Source organism: Carettochelys insculpta, chromosome 5 (assembly GCF_033958435.1).
Source record: "Carettochelys insculpta isolate YL-2023 chromosome 5, ASM3395843v1, whole genome shotgun sequence".
Lineage (NCBI taxonomy): Eukaryota > Metazoa > Chordata > Testudines > Carettochelyidae > Carettochelys > Carettochelys insculpta.
Genome location: NC_134141.1, coordinates 80383390 through 80403967, shown reverse-complemented (window position 1 = coordinate 80403967; position 20578 = coordinate 80383390). Strand labels below are relative to the sequence as shown.

The window sequence follows — 20578 nt, the reverse complement described above, 5'->3', positions numbered from 1 at the left end:
TTTTAAATTACGAATTGAATTTTTTGTTAGAAGGGTGGTTGGACGATGGTAAAGAAGCAGGGGGGATTCTCAAAAATCAAAAGGGAGGCATGATGCTGGAAAGTTTGAGAACCCCTGTTCTAGTGAATAATTCATACTTATAAGAAAAGTGTTGAATGTGGCGTATTGTGATCTGTCTGACCTCTCCATGCATTATTGCTTTTGTTGTTAGCATCCATAAATTCAGTTCCCGTCATCACACAGAAATAGAAGTTTCTCTCATCACAAAGGGCTATATCTGTAAGCCCTAAGAAGAATCAGTTCAGTCTTTCCTTTACTTAAAATTCATTCTTGAGCAGAAGCTATTCGATTTTCTGATTTTTAGACTGTCTCAGGTCCTTTTAATTAGTCACAGTCTTCATTTAGCCATCATTGGGCTACATAATAAAATAAAACATCTGGTGATTTTATATATCTGCTGTCGTTCCATATTTTAAATTGTTGGGGAGCTCCCAAGAGCCTTGCCCTGTGTGTAGAATGCTTTAGAGATGTTAATTATTTTTGTTAGTAATAATAATGTGTCAAATTCAGAATTCCTCATGCAGTCTATTCTTACTTAGGCAAGAGCCCCATTGATTCAGTGAGAGCTCTTCCTGAATAACAAAAAGCTTTGGATCATCACTATAATTTTCTAAGGATACAGTGCTACACACACATGTACCCACAGACACACACCCTGTGCTCACACACAGAAAAGTCATGATAGACATCTAACTTCTCTCTCCTTTCAGACAACCTGAATCCCTCACTAACGACCTTAAAATGTGCAAATGCATCATTCTTTTTTATCCTATCCTTTACCTCTCTCTTTGTAGTGAGACGCTGAGCGATCCAATCCTCTTTTATGTGAATATTACATCTTTCAGAATACAGTAAATCCTCCAAATGCACGATTTCGAGTTGAGCTTAACTCATACTAACATGAGTTTAGCACACAACTCAAAATCCTGCTCCTTCCCCAGCCCTGGATCAACCCCCCTCTGTGTGGCCCCAGTTCAACGCCCCTGCCGCGGTTCAATGCTCCTGAGGCCTGGCTCAACACCCGCACACAGCTCTGGCTTAATGCCCCTACCCTGGTTCAAACTCCCTGCAGCCTGGCTCACCACCTGAGCATGGCTTCAGCTCACCACCCCTGTGCATGGCTCTAGCTCAATTCCCCCAGCCCCAGTTCAACCCCTTCCATATGTGGCTCCAGTTCAAACTGCCCCCGCCCCATGCGCATCTCTGGGTCCACCCCCCACCTCGGTTCAAACTCTGCATGACCTGGTTCACCACCCAAGCATGGCTACAGCTCACCACCCCTGCGGATGGCTCTGGCTCAACTACCCCAGCCCTGGTTCAACCCCCCATACACATGGCTCTTGTTCAGACCACCCCCTCATGGCTCTGGTTCAACCCTGCTGCCCCAGTTCATACCCTCTGCATGTGGCTTTGGCTCAACTCCACCCTCCCAGACCCCCCTGCAGCCCTAACCCACCCCAGGGTTAATCCCCCCTGCCCCTCTCCCATGGTCCCAATCCACCGCTAGGCTTAACCCTCCCCAACTGACCCTCCCCTCGACCCCAGGACTTACCTTGGCAAAGGAGCTGCAGGTGCTCCTGCTTGTTTCCCTGATGCAGGACGTGCATTCTGCCAGGGAAAAAAGTTGCCCCCCCCCGACCTATGTGAAATTCGAATTATGCAAGGGTGCACGGGAATGCAACCCTCACGTAACTGGAGGGACTACTGTATAAACCTTGACGTCTCTGTAACTGTTATATATGCTTGGATCAGAGCACATGTAGTCTGGCAGGGTGAGTTAAAGACCACCAGGAGTATATGTTGGTGAAGCAAACCTAATAGTGATAATGGAACTGTAAGGGTCAGCGAACCAGTCTTTGAATCTTTAGTCCGAATACCTCGGCTGTAGGTATTTCTCTTCGTGCTTGAAGGAACTGAAGACAGCAAATTCTCAGTTGAGTTCTTTAACTAATCACCTGAAAAGCAATGGACATTAGTTTATTTCATACCTTGAGGCAAGAGGCAAATAATTGCCCATTTAGAAATAGCATTGGTTGTACATTTTGAAATGACTTAGCTGCAAGTGGCCAGTTGGAACCACAGAGAGTTAAAAAAGGGTTAATACGAAGTCCTGAGCAGCAGATTACCAGGTGATCTCACAACACATAAGGCAGTGATGTTTCCTCCCTCCAAGGAATCCATGTTAATATATTAGAGGAAGTAAGATCATTTTGAAGGTTAATGAAACCAAAGTATTCTCCCTCTCAAAATGATAAAATGATGCTTACATTCATTCATTCTTGCTTTTATCAGATTGTTACTTGGTTTAATAGTTTTTAGTAGAGCTGGTAGTAATTTTGTATGTTTAACTTATTGTTTTCAACAAAAAGGTATGCATTGTTTGTTTTTAGAAAAAAATTCTTTAGCTGATATTTTTTAAACAATGTCCCATTTTTAAACCAAAAGGCTGAAAATATGGAAAAAATGATAAATAAAAAATGAAAAAAAATCTATTTTGGGAAGAAGGGGGGAGTTATTTTCTCTTTTTCTCTTTTCTTTCTCCCCCCATCCTTTTAGATCTCCTTTTAAATGAGGATCAGTGAAAATGAAAGAAAAAAGTTGAAAAAACAAAAAATTAACTTTTGTTTTGGAAATCAAGAAATTTGAGGGGAGGTCCTTTCAAATTTTCAGAAAAATCTATCATTTAGCATGGAAAATTGATTTTTACAACATTTTTCTTGAAACATGCTTAACATTTTTCCAGCTCTGGTTTCAAGTTATCAGACTCAGCCACACTTGTTAAAATGAAATACTCTGCTTCAATGCTTGTTCAATGTCTGTTAGGCCCCAGCTGTTGATATTTTTCACTGTAGGAAAACATTTAGAGGGGATAATTTGCTCAGTAAGCTCAGGATTGTAAATTCCTCCATTTTACTTAAAAATGATTATGTCTTCCGTAAAAAAGATAATGGGGTTGATTTTGAAAGGCAGTTTGGAGCTCAGGTCCTCAAAGGTATTTAGGCATCTAGTCCACAGAGATCATCAATGGGAATTAATGTGGAAGCCTCTTTCTATCAGTCTTTGCCTCTATACCTTCTTGTATGTCACCCTATCTTACAAAACTTTTCATGTCCAACACCCTCAGTGTGTTCAAATCTTTGAAAGTACGCTGCATTGAAATTAATTCTTTCATGGGCCTCCTGTTCTATTGTGGCACATCTACACTGCAGCTAAACACACACAACTAATCTGTGCTCCTGGGGATTTGGCTAAGGAGCTGTTTCATTGCTAGGTAGATGTTAGGTTTAGGATTGACAACCCTCCAGCATGGTCTTGGTGTCTCCAGGAATTGAGATTAATCTATGATTAAAGTTTGCATGGGATGAAACCTCCAGGAATATGCCCACCCAAAATTATCAACCCTCCCTGGGCTGTAGACAGAGTTCTGGGACCTTCCCACCTTGAACTTTCTCAGTACTGCCGAGTCACACTTTTTCTTTTGTGTTTTTCTCATTATTTCATTGTGTGGAGTGGAAAGAATAGTAAATCTCAAAGACAGATCAAAACATAGCTTGGCAGCAACAGTAGCAGAGCATTCTTTAGCAACTTATGGTAGTTTAAGTGCCATAACTGTGCTTGGCACTAAACTCCTTTCTTACAGAATGTACTTCTCAGGGGCAGATTTACACTGGTATAATTCCATCAGCTGAACAGTGGCACTGGAACAGTTTTTATAGTGGGGGTGCTGAGAGCAGTTGTACCCAACTGGACAACCTGTATATAACTGAAACCACTTAAAGACCCTGGGGGATGCTGAGCACCCTCCGGTTCCAGCACCTCTGCAACTGAAGGGAAGTCCCTGTGCATTTATGCTCATGTATTTATCCTGAGATTAGTGTTGATGCTTCATGCAAGTAACCTTGCGACTGCCAAAGATACCTGCACATTCACATGTGCAATTGTACCTAGAAATAGGTTTTTTAAAGGCCTAGGTGCTCAGTTGCATTTGCAGAAAATACATGTATAACTGAAGTAAATAAACACGTGAAAGTAGTTGCCTACATGTGCACACATTTTTTGTTTTTAGACGGGTATATCTGTACCTACTGAAAATTTGCCACTTTGCATCAGGGCTACATTTGTGCAATGGTTAGCTCTAATTTTAATGAAGAAAATTAAAGTTTAAAAATAGTCTTGTTTTGACTGAATAAGTACACATTGCCTTATGATTAATAGCACTAACCATTTTAACCTGGTACAACGAGAACAGGAACTGCAGCCAAACAGTGTATCTGATCAACTCTGATTTTGACTGTTTGCTGTATGACTAAAGGACTTGTGTGGAAGTTAAATTAAAACTGCACTATGAACTACATAAAACTTAGAAAATTATAAGGGATAAAAATCTCAGTAAAGTTTCACATTCAGTGACATTAACTACACATTAACCACTCTATGACTCCATAAAAAGAGCACTGTGGGCCAGATTTTCACCGGATGTAAGTCAGCATAGCTCCAGTGTCTTTAATGGAGCAATGCCAGTTTGTACCACTGAAGATCTGGCCCACATCCATACCATTCTGGTATAGCTATATAAATAGTACGTTGTTGTAATATTACAGTGAGGATATTTAGAGATCTATTAAAGTAGATTTCTTGGAGCTTGGACTTCGCAGGGTCAGCTTTATTTTCATACGAACATTTTTCCCCCTGAAACCACTGATACTATGTAAAAATAAAAATCTTGGATAGCTGAAGTAAAATAGTGGAACGGTAACATACCATTCTTAATATTATACAAGCATGTAACAGTGGTACTGAGAGCCATTGAGCCAAACTGGAAGCCCTGGGTCTAATGGAAAATACTTTAGGCCTGGTGGTGTGGCACTGTAACCCCTACGCACCTACTGGATGTGGTTCACTGTCCCAGGTAGTGGCAGTTAAACCACTTACACATAGAGCAAACAAGTCTCTTCTACAGCCTTAGCCAAGAGCCAGCTGGCTTTTAGCTTGTACTGTAGAGGCTCATGCACTCAATTCCAAAGGTCTCTGGTTCAAGTCTGCCTGCTCAGAACCTATAGGCCGGATCTACTCTAGCAAGTTCTTTTGGAAAATCAGGACCTTTTACGAAAGAACACATGGAGCACCCACGCACAGAATGCGCTCCTTCGATCTGAAATTGAAAGAATGCTGCTCTTCTTCTGGAAGTCCTCTTCCCCTCCTGGATCTGGCAGAGCGCCTCCTTGGGAAAACTTCTTTTGAAAAAAAAAAAAAGCATGTGTAGCTTTTTCGATCCCTGGCTGATTTGAAAGAGCTGGGGCTGTGTGAACACTACTGATCCACTTTTTTGTGTGTGGATGCACCCTTTCAAAAAAAAGACCTTCCGGAAGAGATCTGCCAGAAGATCATGTTTCGAAAGATCGCTGTAGTGCAGACGCAGCCATGTTGTGTAATCAATTTCAGTTTTCTCAGAACTGAAGCCAAGTCATTATTGAATCTATTGTAAGTGTTCTACTAAAGGCAAAATACATCTGTTGTTTTGTAGAACAGCCAGAGCCGATGAGTTAAAAATCTCCCAAACGTGCACTGAGTTGTGAATTTAAAGATTGAGAACGTGGCAAGACTTTGGGGTTATTTTTTCCTATTTTCATATTCAGAGAGTCTCCTCCCTTGTTGGATTTGGTGTGTATGAACAGAACCAAAGGAATAGCTTTAACTCTAGACCAGCTCTTCTTCTGTTTGCCTTCAGTTTTTGTGATCATCTCCCCCGCCCCCCCGCATTTTTCTGACTCTCTTAATCTGATCCTTATTGCAGAGGCATTGCATCGGTTATGTTCCAAGAGCTCTCTGACCCTTTGGTAGTAAGGGTACAGCTTGCACCTGCATTGGGTAGTTCCTTCTAACTGTGTGTAACAGCAGGTGCATTTAGGTGTCACCTTCTTGGGTAGAATTGTTTGGTATTAGCAGGGGGTGAGAGAGAGCAAAGTGTAAGTGGACTAGGGAGGAGCAAGAGCAGATCAGCCTCCTGTGAAGGGCCACATGAAGGCTCACGGAAGCTACCACAAACAACTCAGGCAGGAATAGGTTCTGTGAGGAATGGGTTTTGCAGCTGCTCAACATCCCAAAAAGCAGGATTCTTCCTCTCCCAGCCAGCACATCTGCCTATCATCTGGCCTAGGTACTTGGCCTGGGAGCTGCTCTGAGGATTGGCCTTATATGCATACGTCCAAACAAACCATCTAATATCAGGTGATCACACAACTTTGTGATATCTTCTCTATTGTTTTCTGTAAAATGTCAGCTGGAGATAATGGCACGGTGTGTCAGAATCATGTTCTTTTTAGGCAATCATGAGTTGTCATTAGATGACTGTTCATGTAGGCACAATTGTGCCAACTGTAGGTTTCTCTTAACATGAGACACCCACTGCTGATGGAGTTTTGGTAGTGAGATGTCAGGCTATAAAGGGAACGTGAGGAAAACAGTTGACCTTAGAGTAGCATGTGGCAAGAATTCAGCTACTATCAAGGGACCTGACCTAAGGGGACTTTCTCCTCTTTAACAAGTATGATCCTAACATTCTTTCAATTTAATTGTAGCCTTTGACACACTATTCAGTCTGGTTTTTTTTGTAGCAATTTTACCACCAAGGAGGAAAAACTGCAGAAAGCAAAAAGGGCAAAGGAAAAGCTCAGACGTCAGGTCCCCTGAAGTCTTCCTTTAAAATCCAAATGCAGCTTTATTTTTGACACAGTTTTTGCATCATCACTGGTACATCAAAATTTGATACAGACGTGTTAACAAAAGGACACAGGCCAGAAACCTGTGGGAAACACATATCCATATTGTTGATACCCACTTTATTCAGTTGTTGCTGGTCATAGTCAACAATTTTATCAGGTTAGAACTTTCAAGAATGGTACTGTTACTTAAAAGATTGGAATTTAAGGACATTCCAAGAACTGAAGCCCAGATTTTCAGCAGTGCTGTGCCTTGCATGGAAATACAGAGATCCAAATACTGTAAATCAGACTGGACAGCCGAATTTGACTAGTCGAGACTGACCACCCACCCTGTGTGACTTTCAGCTTCTTCCTGACCAGCTGTGCTGAAGTTGTTCTTTTCAGATGTTGACTTCCAAGAAACTGAGCTGAGCAGTTTAAAGTTTTATGCAAGGTCAATTTACATTTAAATAATTTTGATTTACTGCTGAAGGCTGGGTGGGAAGGGTAACCATCTCTGTTGCCAGAGGGAGAACAAAACATAAATTTTGATTAAATTTAGAAAGTAAAAAAATTAATGTATTGAAACATGCACTCTGTTCTTTAAATGTTTCAGTAGTTACCTTTGGCTCACAAAACATAGAAAAATATCTCCAGCTGGGGAACACTTTTAAATGAATTAAATTTTCTGTTTATTTAGACTGAACACTCATCAAGAATTGGATTTTACTAGGCCTTATCCCACTTACTAGACAATTTAATAGGAGGAAAGATTAAAATAATCAAAATTTTATTATTTTTGGAACTTTATTTTGTTATACTTAGGTGTGTATAGTGGAAAGCATGAATCTGTAACACTTACCGCCAGATCTTTTGTTTGATTGATACCTCTTTGTGACCAGGACGAAGGCGGCACTGCTGGAGCACTGTTCCATGTTGACTCAGGATTTTAACATGTAACTGGTTAACCCATAACCTACCCAGATGAGGCTTACCAGTTACCATTGTGGGCAGGGGGCTGCTCCAGCTTCCCTCCTTCTTCTGATTTCAACTTTAAATAACTCAACTTGAAATAAAGTTTTGAAACAAAATAATCAAAATATTTGTTCTGATGAGGTGTACATTAGCATACTGCTTATTTCCCATTTTTTCAACAAGAAATTTCTTCTAAATCAGCAGGTTCCCCATATAAAGTGTTGATTTTGGTTGAAAAAAGAGGAATTTTACCATGGAAAAATCTGTTGAAAAATTTTTCAACCAGATGTAGTTTTAACGCTCTTCTAATTGGCACTAGACTTTATCATAGGGTCAAATTTTAAAAGTGGCTTCAGACCATTTGTCAATGATGGAGCAAATCTTCCAAGGGGGTGGGGGTAGAGAGCAATTGCTACGTTGACCATAATGGTGGTTAGAGCTCTGAGCGCCTTTGCAAAGCCGCAGCAGAGCTGTTCCCTGCTCCACGCAGCTCGGGGGGGGGCGCGGGGGGGCACAGCCATGTTCTGAGTGGTGCTAAGGGCTGACTGCCCTAGGCCCCGTCCCTTCTACCACTGGCTCCACCCCTTCTGGGGGTGTGGAACTGCCCCCCTCCCACCTTGCCCCAGGGCCCATGGGGACTGTGGGCCCTGCTGCCTGTATAATATAAGAAGTCAAATTATATGATCTAATGTCTGTTCTGGACTTAGAACTAACAAATAATTAACTAGCAAACCATTTTCTAGTATCTTTAATTTTCAGAATCTTCATCCTGGATCCTTATTCACAGAATCAATGTCTAGACAGTATATTCTGGAGATTCAAGACTAGAAATTTATCTGGCTGGTATAAAATATAGTACCACTGACTGCCATTGAGGTAAGACCGTTTACAAGGGGTGAGGGTGTGGACCTCCACGTACTCTGTATACAGAGAACTAAACTGCAACATCGTGAAAATACTGCCGGTTCTTTAGTTCATACACCTAACAGATCGAATCTTGATCTCCAAAGTTGATTAGCAGAGCACGAAGGACAGGCTCTTGCTGGTGAACATGACTATGTTTCTCAGACCACATTAGTGAGGCGCACACTGGACTTTATTTCAGCGAATGAATTTGAAACTATTCAACAGCCACGACAGTAGAACTTTTAGCATGAACCAAAAGAAATTACAGAAGGAGTCGTGGTACTAAATGTTATATGCTTAGTTCATTTTAGTTAAGTATCAATTCCAATAAGACAGTTTGCTGACTTCTATCAAATTTAGTCAGAGCAGTGAATATCTTTTGATTTACTTAATCCATGACATAAACAGTGAATGAAAAAGTGTTTTAGAAGTGCAGTCTGCATTGGTTTGGCATTCAGTGATTGTGCAAAGGATGCAGTATACATGCCAATGAGAAGGAATGGGTAAATGTAGCAAGTAAAGTTGTTAACAAAGTATTTGAAGAAAAACTAGACTCCTTCCAATTTTATTTTCTGCTATCTTGTTGGTTGCTTTTCCTGCTATGTCACACCAGTTCTCTTTCCAATGTGTAAAGTACACTCAGATCATTTTGCACAACCATTAAGTACCAAAGTGGGGTAATTTAATTCTTAGACACATAATTTGCACCATAATTATTACTAGACCTTGGTCGTGTCTACACTAGGGAGATCTTTCAGAAGAAGTTCTTCCAGAAGATCAATTCTGAAAAATCTTCTTTTGAAAGAACGCATGCACATACAAAAAAGTGCATTGAAAGATCTATCCACTCTTTGGATGGAGAGCATTCACACAGCCCCCCACTCTTTTGAAAGAATGGTCCAGGGACTGAAAAATCCGGCACCATGGGGACTGCTCTTTAGCAAAAAGGTCCCAGGGAGCATCTACACGTGCTTTTTTTTTAAAGGAGCTTTTGAAAGGAGGAGCTTTTCCTGGTCCAGGAGCAGAAGACAGCTTCCTAAAGAAGAGCTGCATTCTTTTGATTTCAGATCGAAGAGCCGCATTCTTTTGATTTCAGATCGAAAGAGCGGATTTTCTGTATGGACTCTCCACAAGTCTCTTTCAAAAAGGGCCTGATTTTACCGAATTAACTTGCTGGGGTGGAAATCTATTGTCTGTTGTACACATTGTTAATGCAGATGAACAAAATGGTCACTTCTCTCTTTACAGTCTATGAATGAATCTATGCAAAGCCCACCAAATTCACATCTTATGAAAAATACTTTTATTCTTTTGAAAGCCTTTCCAATTGTCAAAACCTGTTTTTCTTTTAATCACAATTTCTGCATGAGTAGTTGCTATGCTGAACTCTTTAGCAGACAAATCTTTTATACCTCCTGCCCATAATAAGTGATCTCTGAAAAGCACTTCAAAGTAGTTTACAGAATATTTAGAAAACCTGTCTTATATAAAAAAAAATTACAAAACATTTTTAAAAAAATGTTGCAGATCTTTGTTAGCTTTCAAGTCGACAGCATGGGAACAACAGCTGCCATTTAGTCAGTAAGGCTATGGCAATACTGCACCCTAAACTCGAAATAAGACACACAATTTTTATTATGCAAATTGTGTATCCAATTTTGAGTTTGTTTCAAAATAGGCTATTTTGGCATTTGGTGCTCTCTACCCAGTGCCAAGTGTCGAAATACTGCACTATTTCAAGGCATCTCTTGCTTCTGCAATGAGGTATACAAGGATGCCAAAATGGAGTGCCCGTTATTTCGAAACATATTTCGCATTTCATAGGTGTGGAGTAACGATTTTGGGATACCTTGGTATCCCAAAATAGCTCTGCAGTGTAGACATAGCCTACGAAATTAACGTTGGGTGGTAATCAAATCCCACTAAATTAACTGAAAGATTTTAATAGGTTTCGATGAGACTCATTGTGGGCAGCAAAGTCAGAAATCAAGACACCACAGTGAGTGGGTTCTTGACTTGGGAAGCTTTCACTTCTAAATGTGTTGTGATCAACATTTAGGCACTCTAAACAATTAATTTTAAACCCCATATTCACAAACGATAAATGCTGGGAAACTCACAACACTTCATATCACTCTGTAACTCTTCATGTTTCTCCTCAAGTGTCTTTACTGTCTAAATCCCTTCAGGGCCTTTTTGGACTGGTAATCTGAGCTACTTTTCTTTCAGTTACTTGTTTTTTTTTACTTATTTTCACCAGTAATTGTGTTATCAAAGCCCTCCTCCGTCCCTGCTTTCTCCATGATAATATTAAATAGCCGAATCCCTTGCCCTTGGAATGTTCCCTTTGTCTCTAATTAATAGGTCAGAATCTATGTGTAGGGCAGTTGAAAAGGAAGTGAACATAAAATTGACAGTACATCTCAGATATAACACACGTATTTAAAATCGTTACAGATGGCTGAGTATTTGGCCTTAGGGGACAAGAATCCAGTTTAATAGGTCATGCTGTACTTTTTCTTTTTTCCTTTTTATATTTTACTGTAGATTTCAGGTTTCCAGCCCCGGGTCCTACTTAAAGAATATGGCTTTACATTATATGCTGATAACTTTTTAACAGTATTATGATATAGCTCATTGGCCATGTGTAGGGGTTGGAGAATTTATCATCACTTAGTAAGGCTGAGGAATGCCATGATTACTGACATTGAATCACTGAAATTCTAGCATGAAGAAAGATATGTCAATGAAAGACAATTGAGCTGCAATTTTTTTGATGAGGCTGTTCCACCTATGGGCCTGGGGCCATACACAGACCACCAGACTATTTCATAAGGCTCGCAGCCTGTTTTAACACAATATACAATCAACTGATTTATTAGAGTTTGTTGTCATGTTTACATCATTTTAGTTCACACTAGTGTGTAAGTAGACAATACTGTACATAGGAACAGTCTATCTCAATACCTACAAAACAAGCTGAATTTAAACTATAAATCAGTACCAATGACTTTAAAGCGTATTGAAAGGCTATACAGAATCTGTTTAGCTCACACAAGGTTGTGTTTAGATTTATGTGGCCATTCTATGTAATGAGGTTGGGTACTACTGCTTTATGATACTATTTTCTCATAGGCCAATTATTTTGCCATGGAACACTGTTTAATGTTTCAGAAAGGGAGTAAACCTGAAAGTTTATCTGAGCCATATTAGAGCATCATACATAGGCAGAGTTGTTTTTTTCAGACCCTCTTGGCACATTAGGTCTTCAGTAAGCCAACAAGTTAAGAGTATGGTCTGACAAAGATTTTTTGTCTTTTGTCTTTTATCTTTGTCTTGGTGTTATCTGCATTTGTATGTCATCCAAGTGAGTCTGGAACAGGTATTGTTCATTAAATTCATTAATTTACCATAAATCTACCATAAACAATTTAAATTGAGCTAGTAATCTGAGTGGCTCCCAGGTTTGTGTTATTACAATAATAACACATTGGTCAGAACTTATTAGGCATGTTACCCTCACGCTAATTATTTCGGTGCAGTTCAGTCCAGACTTTCAGAATTTAGGGTGTACATTTATGTGTAAAGCCACATGAATATTCACATGCCTAACTAGCAAATACAATTCTTAGGACAATGGATGAAATCATAATAATTTTTTCTCTCTGACTGGTCAGTTGGAATGGACACTTGCTCTTATAACTACTTCAGGTGCATGCACAGTCATAGTAACAGTTTCTACAAGATAGTCATGCACATTCCCATTTGTATATGCAATGCAATGAGAGTACGACATTTTGTTTACTGTTATTTGTTTTCCGTCAAAACATCTATACTAGATCTAATATGCCATTTGTGGTTGCATGTATCCAGTTTCCATGTGCGGTGGCATTAATAGTGTGGTAAAGATGATTTACAATTGCACATGGCTTAGGGCTTTGAAAATCAAGCCCTTAATATATTGCTCAGAAATATTGCCCTCCCAAAGTGGGTCTTCCAAAAATGACTTTAGTGCTGAGTAATAGACACTTCTCTCAAATTTGATTTGTGGAGCATTACAGTCACACTGCCCACAGATTGGCAGGCATTTCACTCCTTTTTTCCCTTCTGTGTTTGCTCGTAGACAGATTTCACAAGCAAATCCTATGTATGTATGTATGTAGGTATGTATATTTCCTTGCCTTTCATTAGCAAGCAGGACTGAACAGGAGTTTCACATCATTATAGCTATACCATGAGGCCTGCTCTTGAGATCTAATATAGGTATCACATTCTATCAATTGGAAAACATGTATGAATGTAGTGACTTGAATTAAATGATTTACAACAATTGGTTAAAATCAGTAAGCTTGTGGCATTTTTAAGCAGGAACGTTAATTTATACATGGTATGATGCTATTCACTGTGTATATAGCTCATATAGAATCTTTCCTATAATTTAGCTTTTCAGGCCCTTAGGATGCATGGCATTTATCTGATAATGCTAAAGGGGAGAAACCAGGTACATCGGGCCAAATTGTCCACTGATGCAAGCAGATGCGGCTCCATTGGCTACCTCATTTTAAACCAACTAAGGATCCGGTCTAGCTTATTTACCTAGGATTACACATAAGAGAAATTTGTAGAGGAAATGTTGTATACATCAGCATAAAACTTTCTGGCTGAAAGTCAGTGGAGCAGAGTTCTATAAGAGAAAGTCAAAGACAGGCAGATCTTATAGGTTTGGCTTATCTGAAGATGCCATGCACCCTTTAGAGCAGAAATTTGGGATAAAGATTACACTTCACGGGAGATTTAAAAAAAACACCCAAAGAGTAGGAGTATAGATCCCCTTGGAGTTCAATGATATTTCAATACATAAATATGTAAAAATGTTTGAAAATCTATTTGTTCAACATTTGTTCAATTGCTTAAAGAAAATCATTTAATTTTTGTATACAGTGATAGTATTCAAGATACAACTGGAAAAAATAACTGGCATTCGTCAAGCCTGATTGAATTATATATATTATGGAATCATTTTTGTGTTCAAGCACTAGCTAAATTCATGGAGGTTAGGTCCATCAATGGCTATTAGCCAGGAAGGGTGGGAAAGGTGTCCCTTGCCCCTGTTTGTCAGAGGCTGGAAATGGGTGACAGGAGAGGGTTCGCTCAGTGACTACCTGTTCCGTTCACTCCTTTTGGGGCATCTGGCATTGGCCATTCTCCTAAGACAGGATACTGGCTAGATGGGCCTTTGGTCTGATCCAATATGTCTGTTCTTAGTAAGTATATTTTATTTGCTTTATTATTTGGATTGTATTTTCACAATAGACATAATGCACCTAATTAATGGCATATTGTCTGCTTCTACACTATAAAAATAACGACAAAGTTACAAAGTAAGCAGCTTTGAACTAGACCATCTACACACTCCATTCCTGGGCGTGGAATGATTACTTCGAAGCTGGGCTCCCTTCTTCGAAGTTAACTTTGAAGTAAGGGAAAATGCGTGTAGACTCCCTGCTGGCTAGTTCGATGTAGTGCCTAACTTTGAAGTTAACTTCGAAATCAGTTCCTAGTGTAGATGCACCCATTATTTACTAATGCACTGGTCAAGAGCATAGAGCACAGTGTCTCATATGGTCTTGAAGCAATACTTTGGTTTGAGCTAGCATGTATTCTGGACAAATGGAGTTGGCGAGACATACGTGACACATTTTTTTTTTTAAAGAACATTGGAAGTTCCACCTCAGTTGCTAAGGCAGATCATTTTATGCCACAAATCTGCTGTAATTGTTGCTATTGTGTAGTTGTAGGTTTCTTTGTAGGTGGTTCTGTAACTTTTATTTTTTACAGATAGGGTTGTTAACCCTAAGTCAATTCCTTTTACCTCAAAGAGAGGTAATGTGGAGAAGATCTACTTGATATTGAAAGACAGCAACTGGAGTTCTCCTGGGGTCAGCTAGAAATTTTGTCTCGAGACAGAGTGAAATGGAGGAGACTTGTAGGTGACCTGTGCTTCAGCTGGAGTACAAGGGTATAAGTCAGTCGTTGCTATTGGGCAACACTGATAGCTTTTTCTCTAAAAACTGATTTTTTTCTGTCCCCTTTTCATCTGAATAATATAGCGTGACTCTACTGAAGGAAAAATCAGCACAAGGCTATTTCTGTGACTTGTTTTAATATAATCCAGGGTATTTAAAATTTGGTGAGGTCTGTGTATAAAAACAATAGAACTGGTAAAGCAAATGTGCAGATTTTAAAAATGGGTTATATTTAATTTATGGTGCTGATAAAATAACATACTATATTTAATTTGAAATGCATTTATTTTTGCTATGATAGGTTCTTTGTCCTGCCTCTGGCGAATATAATACATTACCCCATTTGTTATTTAAGGATTGTGAAAAGCTCTTTCTTTTTGCAGAACCATTGAATGGATTATTGGATCTATTTGATCATGAGGTACATCCACATGCAATGCCTGAACCCCCTGTAGATCCAGACTCACCACAGGCTGAACCTTGTACCTCAGTCCCTGATCAAGATTCTTCTGAGTACCTAATAATGGAACCTTTATTTCCCTATTTTGAGTCGGAAGAAGAAGATGAAGATTGTGAAAATACTACTGATGTTACACCTCCTCCAGCACTGCAGTTCATTAATGGAAAACAACAGGTGACCACTGCACCCAAAGACACAAAAGCTGAAGAAGCAAGAAGTGACCAAATTGAAAGTGTTACACGTTCCAAAAATGTCCAATTTTCAAACATCAATGAAACTAACACCATAATATCTGAAAATGAGGCCTCTGGTACAATGCAACCAAGTTTCTCTAGAGAAATAATAGGGGCATTTGAAGTTACAGAACAACCTACAGTAGATGTGGCAGTGTTGGAACCTGTTTTAAGTAGTGAATTGGAAGTTTCCACTACAGATAAATCTGTGGTAACATCTACAGATGGACAATTGCCATCAGAAACTTCAGAGTCATTAAAACATCATGGAATTCAGTATCATCAAAGCTCCAGTAAAGACTCCAAAATCTTACCTCTGATGACTATAGAATCTTCTGGAGATGCTGCCATTGACCCTGAGTCCCCAGGTGCCATCTTTTCAGAAACTACGAAACTGACAATAAAAGAACATGCTGTAAAAAGTTCTGTAGCAGCTTCTGCTCCTAGTCCAGTGTTTGATACAGCTACGGTAGGAATAGGCATAAAAGACCATATGTCAGAAAAAGAAACCTCTGTTCTAAGAGATGATTATGAGTCAACTACTAAGCCTGATAGACTTCCTCCACTGAAAACTCTTCTAGAAACAACAACAAGAAGTCATATACTGAAATCTGTGCCAAGTCCTACTTCGTTTATAATGCCAGAAGGCTCTGGAGATGTAGAAGAGGAGGATGTTACTAAAACTTCAGCTATAGTGACAGAGACTGAAAATATTTCAGAACAAGAAACTTTCTTAGGGTCTGGCAAACTGATGACAACAGAAATTACTGCCACTGTTTCACTACCTGACATTTCTTTGCATAAAGAAATGAGCACTACTGCTTTTGTTTTTGGCCAAAGTTCTGAAGAAACTGCTACCACCACCTCTGTTACTAGGTTGGTTACTGAAAAAGGAGCTAGAAGTGCTCTTGGAACAGAAATGGCAATGAAAGAAGATGAAAAAGAAGCACAGAGCACTGTTTCTTCAACTAAGGAACATTTATCTACTGTTGAGGTAGGAAAATTAGTATTCAGTGATGGACAGGAAAGTTCTAGTAACAGAAGTGGAGTTGTAGATCGGGAATCCACCACTCTCAGCAAAACAATACAAGTGACAGATGCCACAGGGCATGAAAGCAAAGAGATTACGGCTGCTCCTTTCCCCACAGAGAAAAACATTTTCATAGAGGAAGGATCTGGGGAAGAACCAACACACGTTAGGAAAACCATTGGAGACATAATTTCAGGGGCTGTCACAAGAAGAGTGGTAAGTACTGATGCCCCATTTTTTGAGGAAGGTTCTGGAGTAACAGATGTTGTCACTGACTCTCCCACCATTACTGAAGTTCTCTTGGGGTCTGTGATTGGGGACATTGAGACACAAACGAAAAAGCGGGAAAGTGACGTCTACAGCATAAATGCTTCATCTGTGGAATACACAACAACTGTTGAAGCAACAAAATCAGTATTCAGTACTGAATCAGATGGCGCAGCTAAGGAATCTGGATTAGGAAGGCAGATATCCAAGGACATTGTTAGTACAGGTAAACCCGGAGAACAAACACATGAAACAGAAGCACGTTTTCCTCAATCTAGAAAAGAGATGGCCACTCCAGAAGAGCAAACTACATATTTAGAAAGGTCCAGGGTCACATCTTCTGTGGAATCTATAGTTAAAAGCACTTCTCCTGATTCCATTGTAACACATGCTGTCAACAATATAGAGGTCACTGAACCTACAGAAAGTGAAAGCAGAAGTAGAAAAGGCAGCTCGCCAACCATCTCTGCAGAGAAAATTCTGTTTATGGAGGCAGGCTCTGGAGCAGACTCAAGTGATGAGAGCAGAACCACAGTAACAGTTCCGCATGTTCCTACAGAAAAAGTAATTGGTACTAATTTCCCATTGATTGATCAGGGTTCTGGAGAAGTGGATTCTGTCATTGAGTCTTTTACAAAAACAGCTTCACCATATTCAACAATTGGAAGACCAGAAACACAACCAGCAGAAGATGAAAGAGAAATTATCAGTACCTCATCTGTAGCTGATTTCTTTGCTATGGAGCCTGCAAATTTAGTCATAAGCACCAAAGGTGAAGTCACCACGGTTAGAACTGGAATTGCAAGAAAAGTCATCCCTGAAGTAAAGGTGGAAGAACAAATGCCTACAGAATTAGAAACAAGAACTTTTGCTATAAATCTTCCTTTGGAAGAAGATACACGTTCTGAGCAGTCTCTGTCTCTAGAGACTTCGCAAAATGCAGGGGAACCCTCTAAAATAACAACAAATAGCACAGAATCTACCTTAGAGCAACTTGAAATTTCAGCTGTTGCTCCCACAGTGAGTCCGTATTCAGAAGAGAAGAAATTTGAGATAATTCCTGACATTGAATTTATTGAAAAAATATTTTTATTTAATGATACTACTCTAGTAACTGAGTCCATAAAACCTGAAAGCAAAGATATAAGCTCTACCAGTACATTTACAAAGAAAGACTTGGTACAAAACAGTTTCCCTACAGAAGATATTCACAGATCACCTCTGACTCCCAAGGGTGACAAGCAAATTAATGAAGAGATCAGTGGTGATTCATTTTTCTCAGGACAAGGATCAGGGGATGAATTGATTAGTGTCCCATCAGTAGTGCCACTACATTTGGTGACTATAAAAGAAATCACAAGTACTTTAAGTCCTGAAGCATTTCATTCTGAAAAGGTAGGACCAAAACTATCCACTGACACAGAATTTGAAAGTGGTCAGATTGAATCAAACAAGAATTCTAGTGAACTCAAAATGTTCAGTGCTATAACAGAGGCAATTTCAGAAACAACAGAGAAAATGGTTACTACAACTTTTGCTTTACCTGAAGAGAGTCCTAGGAGCTTCAGTATTAAAGAAACTATCACAAAAGAGCCATCCCATTCTTTTTTCATCACTGAAGACTCTCACAAACAAGAAACTTTTCATTGGGTAGAAGAAAATGAAATATATGAAGCACCAGCTACTACTGATCAAGTTGTTACTCAAGAGAAAACTTCACAACTGATGACTAATGAAAATATAGCTACTGCCTCTGTATTCTTTAATGGAATGCCTCCTCTTGAAACAAAGGAAATGCTTGCAACATCAACAACAAAAATGCCTCCGATGCCACTGTTTGAAAGTTCTGGAGAAGGATCTGGCTGGGTGGACACCCATTTGCAAAAGCTCGAAGCAACAGTTGCTTCTCATGTTCAGGAGGGAAACTATTCTGAAACACTGAACACAGAGAGCACATTTAATGGATCACAAACTGTGTCAGTATTATTTTCTACCTATACAGAAGAAAAAGAGATTGTACCAAGCCCAACTAGTGTTCAACCAAAGACGTTTACAGGTGAGAGTTTAATAAATGATACAAGGATAGAAAATAAAATCCTCCCAAAGTTTGATAACTTCAGAAATGCTACAGGGAACGTTTCTACTTTTAATGAGATCACACTAATTGAAGTACGACTAGGAATCACATCAGATGAAACAACAATCATAGATGTGGATCATTCTAAACCAGTGCATGAGGATATACTAACTGTGCAGACAACTCCAGATACAGAGATTCATTTGACATATGGCAATAATGACAGCATGAAACTTGAAGTGAAGGAGTCTGATTTAACATCTAATCCTTCTGTAGCTGAAGAGAAATCATATGGAGCTGGTGATAATCTTTCTATTACTATTTCCAGTAAGTCAATAATTAGTGCCTCAGTAACAGATGAGAGCAGACCCAGATCAGATGACAAGGATTTTGGTTCAGGGGATGTCATCCAGTTCACAACAGAAACACCCATCTTTGATGAACTTCCTGAACTAGGTATTGTGCTGCCAACAGTATCATCAATGGCCAGCCCTCATGTGCCCCCCCGAATCAGTGAAGAGGCCAAAGAATCTCCATTTGAAACTAAACATGTGATACCAAAAAATAAAATGCATGGCAAGTCTGAATCAACTACTTTGACAGACAACCAAGCAATAGCAGATCAAAGTGAAATAGTCTCTACCTCGGGGTATTCAGGAATGGGACAAGAAGAGCTTGATGAGGGGAAGCCTTTGTTTGCTTCCTATACACCAGACTTAGCTACTGAGACAGAGCAGGCTTTGACAACAAACATGTCTGATGTAAGTATTACTACCCCACAACTTATATCCCACAGCTTAACAGTGTCACCTAAAACAAGTGAAGTAAAACATCATCCAGTTTACACAGAAACAAAAACCACATCAGCAGAATCTGAAGGAACTCATCCAACAAAACTTTTTTCTGTAACTCAAAAGCCAAAATCTCCAGTAACTGTTCTCCTGGTTAATGAAGTATCAGAACACGCTGTCATTCCAAGTACTTTGCCATCAACTGATTCAGATAAATCCAATCAAACCTCAAGAGAAACTTTCAAAGAAGTTAGTTCTGATGTTACAGCAACTTACAAACCTCCCACCGAAGTGCTGTCTGCTAAAACTGAGTCTCCTCTAGACTCTTCTCCTGAACTAGAATCAGAAAGCACAGATGTTGAAAGTACTCCTGAATTTAGTGGACAGATAACAGACAGAATAAAAGAGGAAGAAACTTCCACAATAGAATTGACTGCAGAGGAACTAGCAACTATTTCTGAAGATTCTCTATCAAAATATGTCATACCAACAGCTTTTATACAATCTGGCGAAACAATAGAAACACAGATCCCAGAAGTTACCCCAGCTGAAGATGGAACCTCTGCAGAGAAAGTAAAAGATCCCAATCAAGCAGATGAAAGCAGTAGTGATGGAGCTTTGCCAAGGCTATATGCCACACCAGCTTCAGTTTCTCAAGAAAGCATAGCAGCTGGAGTACTTGAATCTGGCCAGACAACTGTTTCAACATTATCTTCATCTTCACCATCTCTGGATATAAGCCTGGAAACACAAACAGCTGTAGTAGTACAGAAGGAGGCCACAACAATTTCCTCTGACATTAAAACAAAAATTACAGCCCCTGAAAATATTCTGGATAACACTAAACAGATAACAATAAGCACTGAGGATCTTAACACGACTGAACATGTAACATCATTTTTCCTTCCGGAAGTTACAAATGGATCAGATTTCCTGATCGGCAATGTTGAAGGTTCAGTTGAAGGCACAGCAGTACAGATACCAGGTAAGGTCCACTTTTGAACTTGCTTTGTTATCTGTAAACATGTAAATTGTTCTTTGCTTTTCTCTTG

At 39.5% G+C, this 20578-nt stretch overlaps 1 protein-coding gene across 1 annotated transcript in view; it reads left to right on the top strand.

Annotated features, from left to right (window-relative positions):
• Positions 1 to 20578, top strand: part of LOC142013664 (versican core protein-like) — a 151736-nt gene that overhangs the window by 85932 nt on the left and 45226 nt on the right. The window contains exon 8 of the mRNA XM_074995367.1: positions 15052 to 20511. Coding sequence (XP_074851468.1) covers positions 15052 to 20511 — 5460 coding nt within the window. The remainder of the gene's footprint in view (positions 1 to 15051; positions 20512 to 20578) is intronic.